General features: G+C 40.5%; 1 protein-coding gene across 1 annotated transcript in view; it reads right to left on the bottom strand.

The window, feature by feature from the left end:
• The window catches only part of BAZ1B (bromodomain adjacent to zinc finger domain 1B), a 70380-nt gene that overhangs the window by 25281 nt on the left and 30845 nt on the right, over positions 1-14254 (bottom strand). The window contains exons 7-9 of the mRNA XM_021700311.2: positions 6802-8503; positions 2666-2804; positions 2022-2152 (exon numbers count right to left, since the gene is read on the bottom strand). Coding sequence (XP_021555986.1) covers positions 2022-2152; positions 2666-2804; positions 6802-8503 — 1972 coding nt within the window. The remainder of the gene's footprint in view (positions 1-2021; positions 2153-2665; positions 2805-6801; positions 8504-14254) is intronic.

Here is a 14254-nt window from a genome sequence, read left to right as displayed (position 1 = left end):
GAAGCCTGCTTCTCCCTCTCCCATTCCCCCTGCTTGTGTTCCCTCTCACTGTGTCTGTCAAATAAATAAATAAAATCTTAAAAAAAAAAAAAAAAAGTACCGCTAGAAGCTTGCAGATCATTTAACCCAGTGGTTCTCCACAGGGAGCCAGGCTGCCTCCCAGGGGACATGTGGCAATGTCCGGAGACTCATTTGGTTATCACTATTAGCATCTAGTCTGTTGAGGCCAGGGATGCTGCTAAATATCCAACAATGCACAGGACAATCCCCAACTATAAAGAATTATCTGGGGGTGCCTGGGTGGCTTAGTCACTTAAGCGTCCAACTCTTGATTTTGGCTCAAGTCGTGATCCAAGAATCGTGGGATTGAGCCCTGCGTCGCGTTCCGTGCTGGGTGTGGAGCCTGCTTGTGATTCTCTCTCCCCCTCTACCCTTCCCCAATCCTTAAAAAAAAAAAAAAAGGCTGCAGACCTACATAGTTGGAAACGCCTCATAGAGTATATGTGTGGTTTCCTTTATTCACAGAACTATGTGTTAGATCTGTGGGAAAGAACTGTAAGACATTTAACTGCTAAAACTCTGTGAAAGACCTAATAGTCAAATTTTTTTAAATCTTAGGCATTGGCCAACAATCTGTACAGTTCTAGGGTGTGATGGTTTAGGGGTGAATAGGATTTGAACTCATTCACATTTAGAGGATGTTTGAAATTGAGAACCAGGCAGATCCAGGCTCAGACCGTAACGGGGCCCTGAAGTAAAGGCATTGGATCCCAAAGATTACAGGTGAGGAGTTTTTAAGTATGTCCATATTCAAGTGGAGGTCGAAGAAGCCCAACCGAAAGAACTCTGGACTGACTGACAGTGACAACTGTGGATTGAACAAGTTCTTTTTAAAAGGGCTATTTTGAAGATTATGATTCTGACTTTGGAGGAACTACAGTGATTAGCAGCAGAAGGAATCACATGTGAAATTCCTTAAATAAAAATTTATTGACTTAAAAAAAAAAAAAGAAGGAGCTGACCCAAAATGTCAATAATGCTGAGGTTGAGGAAACCTGACCTAACCTGACCATTTGTTTTTTTTTAATTAAAAATTTTTTTCATTTCTTTCTTGAAATATTACACACACAAATGTTGCAAATGTTACACATAATGTTCAATGTATATATATCCCTCAAGAAAATACATATATACACATTTATAAAAGTATAGTTGTATATTTATTTTACAAATCAAACACACCCATGTAACCAGAACCCAGGCCAAGAAAAAGAACATCAGAGCCCCTTTATGACCCTTTCTCGGTCATTTATTTTTAGCTAGTTATTTGCTGTATTTGCCCCTCACTAGAATTTTAGTTAAATGACATTCAGGACCTTATCTGTCTTGTTTTCTATCTTGTATCACAAAACATGAAAAACTGGTTAGCACACATGAGATGCTCCGTACATACTGAATAAATAAATTCTGAAAGTGGAGAAAAAAGACGTGTAACTGTCTTCTTAGCCCTTTACCTCAATTCCAACCATTAAGGTACCTATAGAGAGACTTCCAAGAGACAAAGTTTGAAGACTACTCATATAAAATCTAATACCCAGGGGCACCTGGGTGGCTCAGATGGTTAAGCATCTGCCTTTGGCTCAGGTCATGATCTCAGGGTCCTAGGATTGAGCCCCACATCGGACCTCCCTGCTCAGCTGGGAGCCTGCTGCTTCTCTCCCCCTACTCCTGCTCTCTCTCACTCCCTCTCTCAAACAAATACATAAAATCTTTAAACAAAAAATCTAATACCCTAATATTCAAGCTCTTTATCTTTTCACACTACATTTGGAACAAAGCTGATAATCAAATGTTAGTTTCCTTCCCTCTTCAATGCATTTCACATCCTCCCACCCCACTCAAATACATCTACCTAAGGAGACAATAAAGAAACTTTGCAAATGGAAAAAGTGACTAAGGAAAGACAGTCCTTAATAATGATCCTACTCAAGCAGAGTGAAAGAACTGACAGGTATACATACTACGGGGACAGTAATCCTCATCAGGAGAGTCTGCACGGTCTTTGCGGTGATTGAATCGATAGTCGATGCTGTCATGTACCCAGCCTTTTTCAATGAACAATCCTGGAACTTCATCTGAGAAGAGCCAGTACCTATAAATCACAACCATATATTAATAAAATAATGACAAGATCATGAGCATGGGATGATTTTATTGTTGGGGGGGGGATGATTACAGAATATCACTGAACATTCAGACCGATACAAATGATAAAGTAAGGCCCAGGATACCAACATTTTTGAAATTTGAGATTCGCTTCATATTTGTAATTTTTATAACTTCTAATATTTCTCTACTTTAGGTTCCACACAATGTACACATGTAAAATATATTACCATTTCTAATGACCTCTATTTGGATTACATTTCACCTATCATAATATAGGCTTCATATCTGTGGTATCTTCAAGAACAGGGTTGTGTCTTATTTAACTTTGTAACTCTAGCATGTAGCACAGAAAACATTCAATAAATGTGTGATGAGCAATGGTTTCCAAAATCCATACACAGAATAGCTTGTCTATTCTAAGTACTTTAGAGAGTTTCATAACTAGGAACAATGCAATAACCCTAAAAGATGACAAAAATTAAGTGTAATAACGTACCTGTTATGGTTTCGATCTGTACCAATAGGAGTCCTACGCATGACTAGCTTGGCCTTGGCAATTCCTTCCTGGAAAGCCTTCTCAGCAGCTGCTTTGTGCTTTCGTATTCGTTCTTCTTCAGCTTCACGTTCTAGTTTCACTGGTAAAGATCCAAAGAATCAACTAGATTTTATTTTTTCTAATAAATTCTATTCTTACACGTTAAATAAAATATGGAATAGAAAGTATAAAAGAGACTTCCATCAAATCTTAGTTTCCTTCTCCTAATTCTGATCTGTTGTAAGAAATGACATGCAGTAAGGCAGCAATTTCTCTCTCTCTTTTTTTTACGGATTTGAGAGAGAGAGCATGAGCTGGAGGGAGAAGGGGGGAGAAAGAGAATCTGAAGCAGAGTCTGTGCTCAGCGCAGAGCCCATGCGGGGCTCAATCTCATGACCATGAAATCATAACCTGAGTATCACGACCTGAGCCGAAACCAAGAGCCAGCTGCTCAACCGAGCCACCCAGTGGCCCCTGTAAGGCAGCAATTTCTATCTGGTTCTCCTATGTCCTTTGAATTCTGGTCATGCCGCAGCTATCAACTCAATGAAAATTCTTTTCTCTCCAAAATTTAAGTTATTAATTTTAGTAATTAAATTATATTAGTTGTATTAATAGTTTAAAATGGAACAATAAAACAGTCCTTAAGGGAAACCTGGGTGGTTCAGTCAGTTGAGCATCTGCCTTTGGCTCAGGTCATGATCCCAGGGTCCTGGGACTGGCCTGTGTCAGACTCCCTGCTCAGCAAGGAGCCTGCTTCTCCCTTTCCCCCCCCAACTACCCCGCTTCGTGCTCTCGCTCTGCTCTCAAATAAAGTCTTTTAAAAACAATAAAATTTAAAAATAGTTCTTAAATGGAATTAATTGATCCTCAAAATGATCAGAATGAATAAAACCAGGAGAGTATTTCAAAATAAAACCTATTTCAGTCCTGAGGAATTTGATTGTAATTCAGCCTTGGTGACAAGAAAAAAGACCTGAGAGGGCAAAGGCAGGCAAGCACTTGTGCATAAAAGCAATCACTGCATACTGAATACCATTTGGGGAGTTATTCAGCAAGTTACTACTGTTAATGATGAAAAAAAAGTTTGGGGGCGCCTGGGTGGCTCAGTCGGTTAAGCATCTGACTCTTGGTTTCAGCTCAGTTCATGATCCCAGGGTCGTGGGATGGAGCCCTGTGTTGATTCCCTGTGCTTGAGATTCTCTGTCTCCCTCTCCCTGTCCCTGCCCATGCTTGTGCGATCTAAAATAAATAAAATCTTTAAAAAAAAAGTCTTAATCAACTTACTTCTGATCATTCTTTATATAGGGTGTATTTCATCCAGACAGAAATTTCTCTCAACAAGAACAGCCCAGTAATCTTGCCTTTTAACTTTTTCTATAACTGCAACAAATTTTAAAACACAGCACTACTATTTACAATGCCAGAATGTGTAACACTGATCTGATGAGAACATCTACATTATGGTGAGAATCTGGAAAATACATCAGTCTAAATATGCTACTTTAAAAAATTAAGACAAATCTCATTTATTTAAAACCAACATGAGGGCGCCTGGGTGGCTCAGCTGGTTAAGCAACTGCCTTCGGCTCAGGTCATGATCCTGGAGTCCCAGGATCGAGTCCCGCATCGGGCTCCCTGCTCAGTGAGGAGCCTGCATCTCCCTCTGACCCTCCCCCCTCTCATGTACTCTCTCTCATTCTCCCTCTCTCAAATAAATAAATAAATCTTCAAAAAAAATAAAAAATAAAAAAATAAAACCAACATGATACTCGCTACCTTTAACAAAGTTCGCTCTCCTGAATGGAACTGTATGTTTGCAACAGTGATTACAGCAGAAATCAGTACAAAGCTAAACAACACAAACAGTAATGGCCAAATCACAATCAAGGAAAAGTTCTTTCTCTTATGGCCACAAACAAAAAAACCACCTAGGGGGCGCCTGGGTGGCTCAGTTGGTTAAGCAACTGCCTTCGGCTCAGGTCATGATCCTGGAGTCCCGGGATCGAGTCCCGCATCGGGCTCCCTGCTCAGCAGGGGGTCTGCTTCTCCCTCTGCCCTCTTCCTTCTCGTGCTCTCTGTCTCTCATTCTCTCTGTCTCAAATAAATAAAATCTTAAAAAAAAAAAAAAAAACCACCTAGGGCAAGTCATCAAAAGAAGACCAAACTTGGCTCCGGAGGTTACAGCACTGAACTACATACTGAACAACCTGAACTAACCTTGGCAAAATATTAACATTCTTTCTCCCTTATTTCTCTGTAAGAGTATCAACATTGCCTTTCCTTTGTCCTATGTTAAGATAAATATAACACACAGAGGAACACTTCAGAAACTCAAGGAGAAGTCATTACATTTCAGGTAAAACACAGCTGCAGTGTGATATATACACAAAGTTACTCTACATGCTATTTTACTTGGAATGCAATATATGGTCTTTAAAACTGAAAAGTATGTATATGTATCTATATGAAGACATTTCAATGGCCTTAGGTAGTATAAACTAGAATCTGTTTTAAAAGAAATTATTATATATTCATGAAAGAACTACTAAAGTTATTTCTAGGTATCTAGGATCCAACTTTGACAAATAAATGGTTTTTACCATCTTCACTTTATAAGCTGGAAATGTTGATATGGTTGGAAACTATAGCAGTGACCAAAATAGTTTAAAGACCAAAAACCCCAATAAACTTAGCAAGTTTACGGTGGGTTGAACAGCGACTCTGAAACTAAGTTTGTGTACATTGTAAGACTCATCAAATAAGTAAATACTGGTATTGGTGGGTGCTAGGGTTCTCATGATTCATGAAAGGAGATACAAATATAGAATGAGGGACAGCAAAGCAGAACCCTTGAGTGGTATTCAAGCATAAAAGGAAATGAGGTACTGGACACATGCTACAACATGAATGAACCCTGGAAACATTATGCTTAGTGAAAGAAGCCAGACACAAAAGACCACGCATTTATTATATGATTCCATTTATATGATATGTCAGAACAAGCAAATCTGGATAGCTAAAGAATATAGAGGGGTTTGTTTTTGAGAAGATGTATTCTAAAATCGTGATGAAAGTTGCACATTATCTGTGAGTATATTAAAAACAATGAGTTATGTTATAGACAGACAAGTTGTATGGTATATGAACTATTTAATAAAGCTGTTTAAAAAATGTTCAGAGGGGCGCCTGGGTGGCTCAGTTGTTAAGCATCTGCCTTCGGCTCAAGTCATGATCCCGGGGTCCTGGGATCAAGCCCCGCATCGGGATGCTTGCTCAGTGGGGAGCCTACTTCTCCCTCTCCCACTCCCCCTGCTTGTGTTCCCTCTGTCAAATAAATAAATAAAATCTTAAAAAAATAAATAAAAATCAAAAATGATCAGTTTTGGGGTGCCTGGGTGGCACAGTTACTCAAGCATCCAACTCTTGGTTTTGGCTCTGGTCGTGATCTCAGGGTTGTGAGATCAAGCCCCACAACGGGCTCTGTGCTCAGCACGGAGTCTGAATTTCTGTCTCCCTTTCCCTCTGCCCCTCCCTCTACACACTCTCTTTCTCAAATAAATAAATCTTTTTAAAAAAAAGTTCAGATTTGATGGTGCTATCAAAGCCCCAAATTTTTACATTCTTACATCATAAGGGAAAGATTAATATCTGAGTTGGCAACTGTGCTGAGGGCTTCAAATACCTTGTCATTTAAGTGTTACAACAATCTTAATGAGCACAGAAGGACACTGAGGCATAGATAAGTAACTTGCCCAAAGATTACAGCTAAGTCAGAGGTAGGGTTTAAAACCAGCCCAGCAATTCCCAAGTTCTATATTCTTTCCACTATGTCTATTTGTGATTTTGCTCCTTCACTAAATCCAGAGAAGATGCCACCATCACATTAATCCAAGTCAAACCATCATTAGCTGCAGAAGGCCAGGCTGCACGCTCCCACTGGAGTATTACACACCCAGTGGGGTCTGGGCTACTGCAACCCGAAATAACTGAAGAGTTAAGACAAATAGAGCCTCTACCATTCCGTTGGCAATTTCCTTCCTTCTACTAACTATCTTCTAAAGGGTTTCCCTTCTGCTCTCAACACAAGGTTTTACCTTTCATCTCTCTCTCCTGGATTTCACGCTCCTTTTTGGCCTGGATGGCGAGCAGCCGCCTGCTCTTCACGGCACTGATCATGTCTTCGGCTCCCAGGTCTACCTGGGGCTCAAACTTCACCACCTCTTTTTTCCTATCAGGTTTGCCTAGCCCATTCTCCTCTTTTCCATTTTCCTTGTTTCTGGCTTCCATTTCTTTCCTCTTTTGTTTCTCTGCTCTCTTCTTATCATTCTCTTCCTTCAGTACAGCAAGCCGTTCTTTCCACAGCTCTGCAGACATCTGCTGTCTGGTTTCCATGTGGTCCTGCACAGAGTACGTCATGAGGATGCGGTGACAGAGTGCAGTAAGGATCTGGAGCTTCTCTTCTGATGTTAATTCAAAAAACTCTGAGGTCTCCAGCTTCTCTAGGAACTCATCTTGTACCTCATTGTCCTCAAATGGTGCTGAATCTTTATTGTCATCTGCATCGGAGCCCTCACTTTCTTCCTGAACGTCAGATCTGCGCAAGCAGAGCCGCACCAGCTCTGAAACAGAATGGAGAGTCAGCGGGATTTCTGACAGCTTCATTCCCAATTCACCATAGTCTTCCGCTATTTCGTCCTGTAATAAGGTCTGTAAGAGGATGACCAACACTCTATTCAGGTATAAAAAGCCGCCTTTTTCTGCACTCAAGGCTTCCATGAGAGACACAGCAGTAATGGGATACTGAGCATCTGGTAAGAGTAGCCCCGAGTAACAGCTCAAGAACTCCACCACCATGGCCACATCCCCAAAGAGTGTGTTGGGCAGCCCTTCAGGGGTATCCACCAATCTAAATGCTGGAAGGCTTTTGCCGGTTAACTCTTGGTCCTCGTACCTCTTCTGTTTTTCTAGTTTCTCAAGCATTTCTTTCTCTCTCCGCTCCTTGGCTTTCTCCTTCAACTTTTCTTTCAGCTCCTCTCGTTTCTTTTTCAAATATTCTTTGCGCTGCTCTTCAGACATAGAGGCCCACCGCTTTTTGTGCTCTAGAAGCTCAAAGCGTTTTTGAACAATACTTCGCAGCTCTTCTGGGAGACGAGCTCTATCTTCACTAGAGAGAAGACGAGCTGTTTTGGAGATAACACAGGACAGGGCACTCTTCTTGTCCTCCCTGTCTTTGTTTTCTTTGTAGTAGGCTATAAGGTGTAGGGCAGCAGGAGGCAGATGTTTGTGGGGTTTACTAGAGGACCTGGCTGTACCCCCAGAGTTCCGTGGGGCTCGTGTCATCTTCTGAGTGCCTTTGGCCATATCCAACAAAGTCATCTGCTTCATTTTGGTTTTAGGAGTCTTCAGGCCCTTTTTGGGAGATTTGGAATTACCTGTAGATTTCTGTCCATTAAGGATGCCTTTGCTTCTGCCCTTCGCTTTCAAAGGTTTATCACTGTGCTTCCCCGATTTCTTGGCAGGTGGGCCCTTCTTAGGAATGTGAAAGTTAGCATGTAGCTTGTTGGGTGACATCATCTTCATCACTTCTTCCAAATGTTCTTCTGGAGATTTGGAATTTTTAGAGTTCTTCACTTTGAGTGGCGAGCCATTCAAGGATTTCTTCAAGTGTACATGACACCATAACTTGGGGTTTAGTGGTGAACTGAGAGAAGAGTTGTCTGTCTTGGATTTTTTTGAGGGCTTCCTGTCTGGGGATCCAGTATTCTTCCTCTTAGTAGAAGGGTTGAGAGTCATGTACTAGAATTTAAGAACAAGAGCAAAACTGATTTTAAAAACTAATTTGAAGAAGCAATATTTAAGCATCATACAGGCCCTCTTCCCCAGCTATCCAGATAAAGCTATAGATTCATTTCTGTCCACAGACACTATGTCCCTGAAGAAACAAAGACATGACTGTTAGCTAATGTTTTGGCCACATCAATACAAAATTCTCTTGATACCCAGACTTAAAAATCTATACTCTAAAATTAGACATTTTTGCTATGTAACTAGTTTTCTGTTATCATACAGTGCTAGCAATTCTTAAACACTTTAATGAAATCTGTGAACCCTTTCCCCAGAAGCAACACACAAAAATCATGCATACAATTTCAGAGGGCATGCACGGATCCCAGACTAAAGATACCTGATCTAGATAATGGCAACATCTAAGGAGTTAATCAAGAACCACTCTGGATTTCTAAGCCTTTAAACCTCTGTTCCAACTGGGAGCATTATATGCTTTTAAGTAGAAAGTATACTACTTTAAGTTTTTTTGTCTAAATGCAGAAGCATATTTTATTAAAAATACAACAACAACAACAACAAACCACTGCTCACAAACACGGAGCCCTCCTGCCCCTGGCCCTGGCTCCTCAAACTCCCCTTTGTTCTCTCCCCACACATCAAGAATTCATTCCCCCATGAATATGTTATTAACTGTAAGCCCTCTACATTCTCAATCTCATACACTTCTCTTTCATGGTCCCTCACAACCTTCAAATTCACTCCCTCTAGTAGCCCAACTCTACAATCCTTTAATCCTGCCAGAACCTTACATCCATTAATTCAACTACACTTTCCCCATGCTCACTTCCTTGTCCTCTTTACCCGCATTAAATTCCAGTCCGTTGTTATAATCAGTCTTACATAAACCTATGCTTCTCTTGTCTCTCCTGCTCTATTATACTGAGCTACCCCTGGCCTAAACATGTTCAGCTTACCCATGACTGGAATAGAAGATACAAAGACGGTGTGTGATCTCACTCTAAATTCAGAACCAGGTACCTCAAATGCATCCTGAATGCCACCCAGTAATGACTGATATCGTCCCTTAGTCCATTCATTTCCCTCTCCCCTGGACACACATCTCCTGCCTCCTCAAACCTCCACCATGTCCCCCTCAGACAGAATTAGTTAACAGGCTAGAACCCAGTCAACTTGTCATAATACCACTGTTTCTGTTGAAGTGTGTGTTTAAAAAACAAAAACAAAAAAAAACCCAACTGCTGATTTTGGAACTTTCAAGAATGTAATTACAAAGAAAAAAGCTAAACCGAAGAGTAAATGAAATACTAACCAAGCAGTGAAAAAGTAGAGCCAATTTCACAAAAATTCAAGTGAGTAGGAGGGAGACTAGATAACCTCCAGAAGATGTGATTTCTGTTACCAAAAGCAACTAAGCACAGAGGACACTTGGAGACTTGAACCTAACTCGAGGTTTCTGAGTGGGAAGGATGAACTTCACAGAATCAACATGGAAGCAGCAGGTCAGCACAAGAGGACACTGCAGGCAAGGAAGCAGCTATAGACTACTGAAGACGAAATCATGAGCCCCTTGAAAAAGGTGAGGGAAGTGCTACGGCGAAAGTAATCCCAAAGTGGATATGGAGGAACACCTACGTTCCTATTGGGCATAACCAAACAGGTATGGCAAAATTTAATAAGTTGTACTGCAATGTCAAATAAGATTTAAACATTACGGATATAATCATCAGACAAACTCACAGAACCGAGGCAGCCCGAGTAGGAGAAATCTGGTCTGCAACAAATGAGCGGACTACACCTAACATCCTTCTGGCTGTCTCTAACTTCAAAGGCCTACCTGCCTTTTAAGGACTACAGGCAATTACAGATTATTGTTCCTCCAGCTGGCTGTTTTTGTTCCCCAATTATCGTCCTCAGAATTGGCTGACAAAGAGGTTTCATAGTTTATGGAATATAAACAGCACCTCTCCATAACTCGGGGGATACCTTCTCCAGAAGCAGAATTTTCTAGTTCTGTTTCCCCAGAACTAGATTTCAAAATGCTAAAATGAATAAGCAAAGATGACTTATGTGAGACTCTCTCCTGATGGGACAGTAATGGTAGCAATACTCCAAAGAGAACAGTGTTTCAGAGATCACCCTACAAATCATAGAAGAAAGGCCCAAAGCTACCCTGGCAGAAATCAAAGACAAATATGTGCCTTCCAAAAGTTAACCATCCTCCTCTTCAACTAGTCTTGGAAAATCTTCAGAGGATAGAGGTTGATACTTCTTCTAACACTCAGGATAAAAGGCTATATTTAAAGTCATTCTAAAATGAAATTTATCACTAAAAAGGAGACTAGTGTGAGACTGTTTCATTTTTACCACTTTAAAAAGGTATCTTTTAATAGGGTCTATTAAAAGGGCCACTTCTTAATTTACTGATTCTTTTTCTATTTAAAAGTCACTCAAGGGCGCCTGGGTGGCTCAGTTGGTTAAGCGACTGCCTTCGGCTCAGGTCACGATCCTGGAGTCCCTGGATTGAGTCCCGCATCGGGCTCCCTGCTTGGCAGGGAGCCTGCTTCTCTCTCTGACCCTCCCCCCTCTCATGTGCTCTCTCTCTCTCTCTCATTCTGTCTCAAATAAATAAATAAAATCTTTAAAAAAAAAAAAAGTCACTCAAATTTTCATAAGGTTCTTTAAATTTCTTCTACTTAGAAGCATTATATTATGCAGAAATGATGTAAGGAAAAGCTGGGATGGCTTAGCCATAAGAGGGCCCAGCAACCTATTTTTATTTATAAGGTGTGTGTTTTTTTGCCAAACCACACCATTTAATTTTTTTCTTAAAAATGAAAGAAATTAACTCACCCAACCCCCTCCCAACAGGCCAGCTCCCCGCTTGAGCAGTCCTTCAGTAACTGGATCATCTCAGCATAGGGCATGCTGGGCAGTCACAGCCAAATGGGAGCCGGCATGGCTGGACTCAAGGGGATCTGAAAAAGTATAAAACCACTTATGTGCTAAGGGTCTCCCCTATCCCCCATTCAGCATAAGTAATCTACCAGTGTAGTGCACAGGGAGGGAGAAAAGAATGGACACCGAAATAGCAGTATTGTGTGTAGGTTTTAGGCAAAGGCCCTTCCTAAATACTAAACAGGAACGAAGTATTTATGAATGACTCAGCAACTACAATTCTATACCTGGTTCCCTGTCACCTGAAACAAACCACCACCACGAATAAGGAAATCTAATAAGATAAAAATGAAAAAACTTTATTTATACCAGCTCATTCAGATGCTAAATTTAACTTAACAGTAAGCAGCAAAAACCCTGAATTGGAAAACTTTGGCAATCTATATTCTGATTCTTACTCCACTCTTCTCATTCACCCAAGGAGCCATGGTAGCATTTCACGGCAACCTTCGCACAGCGGGCTTGCCTCAATCTCCAGATGTCTTTATCAGCCAATGTGCAAAATATGTTGCCATAAAATAGGTTTTAAGTGCTCTTAAAGTTAACATAATTTATTTTTTAAAGTGCTTCTCTAACTCATAAATAAAATTCAAGAGGCAAATTATTTAAAGAAAAAATTTAAACCATAAACACTTAGTTGAAACATTAGAAGAAAATAAGAAACATCTTTAAAAATATTTAATTAACATCACTAGTAATGAGACAAAATTATATCATGTGCCTTCTGATATGATTCACTAAGAAAAACACATCAATCCTGTGGTATTTCTACCCAAAATCCATAGCCTGAATACAATCATATGGAAATAACCACAAATTGAGAAGTATCACACAAAAATAAGATTGGCTTGTATTCTTAAAAAAGTCAAGGTTCTGGGCGCCTGGGTGGCTCAGATGGTTAAGCGTCTGCCTTCGGCTCAGGTCATGATCCTGGAGTCCCGGGATCGAGTCCCGCATCGGGCTCCCTGCTCGGCGGGGAGTCTGCTTCTCCTCCCTCTGACCCTCCTCCCTCTCCTGCTCTCTGTCTCTCGTTCTCTCTCTCTCAAATAAATAAATAAAATCTTTAAAAAAAAAAAAAAGTCAAGGTTCTTGAAAGCTGAGAGATGGCTCCAGATCAGAGGAGATCAGTCTCCTAACAAGTCACAAACAAGGAAGTATAATACATGATACTACACTGGATCCTACTAAAACCAAACCAATATTTTTTTGGCTAAAAGGGCAGTACTGGGACAATTTTCAAAATTTGTGTAAGGACTACGGATAATACTAGTGTTTCAATGCTAACTTCCTGATTTTGCCAACTGTACTGTAGTTACGTTAGAAAATATCCTTGTCCTTGGGGTGCCTGGGTGGCTCAGGCAGCTAAGCATCTGACTCTTGGTTTCGGCTCAGGTCATGATCTCAGGGTCATGAGACTGAGGCCCGCAATGGGCTCTGAGCTCTGCCCGGAGTCTGCTTGAGATTCTCTCCCTCTCCTTCTGCCCCTCCTCCGATGCTCTCACGCTCTCTCAAATAAATAAATAAAATCTTAAAAAAAAAAAGAAAAGAAAAAGAAAATACCCTTGTCTTTAGGAAGCATATTCAAGTGAAAGGGCATTCTCAGTGGCTCAAAAAAATAATTTGTGTGTTTGAAAAGAGAGAAAATAATAAAACAAATGTGGTAAATGCTAACATCTGAGGAATTCACTCAAAGGTATACAGAAGAAATTCTTCATTGTAATTTATCTCCTTTTCTGTATGAAATTATTTCAAAATAAAATGTTCTTAAAATGCATTAAAAACCCTATTAAATCAGTCCAAATTATGCCAGGATTCCAAAGGTCTTAAAAAAGTAGTATTTAGTTGTTACATCTCTATCCAAAAGCTTCCCTACTAGGATATACCAGCCTGAAATAAGTGTTCAAACACCACAGACTAAGTAACAAAACACTACAGCTGCAATGTATTACCAAAGGGCAATGAACCAAGATGGCAGATTTCACCTTAGATGACAGTTATCACACAAATTCCTTGTAAATCATTCCCCCAAGTCATTATCCCTAAACTCAACTGTCGGTTGCATTTTTCTCAACAAATGATACTTCTTAAAGAGATGAATTCACTAGCCACATACCTATTACACCTATGCTAAATATTAAAGAACATAAAATGAGTAAGATAGTTCTTACATTCAAGTAATTTATGTTCTAAAGTTTACAAGACCACAAACACACTCTCATCATCACATCAGGCCCTACTCAGATAACACTCCAACTTCCAAATCTCTAAATAACTTTCTTCTCTCCCACCTAGGATCCCCATCAGTCCTTTCCTTAAACTACTGCTCAGAACTTGCTTCTTCTCCAGGTCTCCTCTCTCTCCACAGCAGCTGCACTTGGCAGCCTAGCAGAACATGAAATTCTATGAAAACCAAAGAGAAGATGAAGAGAGAAAAAAAAATTTTAAACCTATTGCCTTTGGGAAAGGCAGATCGTATATCAACTTGAATCCTCAATGCATTACTTAAAATTTCCTTTAGATGAGGAAAGAATCCAAACCACTGTTTTATGGTCTACTTATCCGTGTCTTTCCTGTATTCTGTCCTGACTGAGATACTCTAAATTCTTTAAGAAAACTACAAACAAGGGCGCCTGGGTGGCTCAGTCGTTAAGCATCTGTCTTCAGCTCAGGTCATGATCCCAGGGTCCTGGGACTGAGCCCTACATCGGGCTCCCTGCTCCGTGGGAAGCCTGCTTCTCCCTCTCCCACTCCCCCTGCTTCTGTTCCCTCTCTCGCTGTGTCTCT

Source organism: Neomonachus schauinslandi, chromosome 5 (genome assembly GCF_002201575.2).
Source record: "Neomonachus schauinslandi chromosome 5, ASM220157v2, whole genome shotgun sequence".
NCBI classification, from domain to species: domain Eukaryota; kingdom Metazoa; phylum Chordata; class Mammalia; order Carnivora; family Phocidae; genus Neomonachus; species Neomonachus schauinslandi.
The sequence above is the reverse complement of the archived record's forward strand: the minus strand, read 5'-3'. Positions and strand labels throughout refer to the sequence as shown.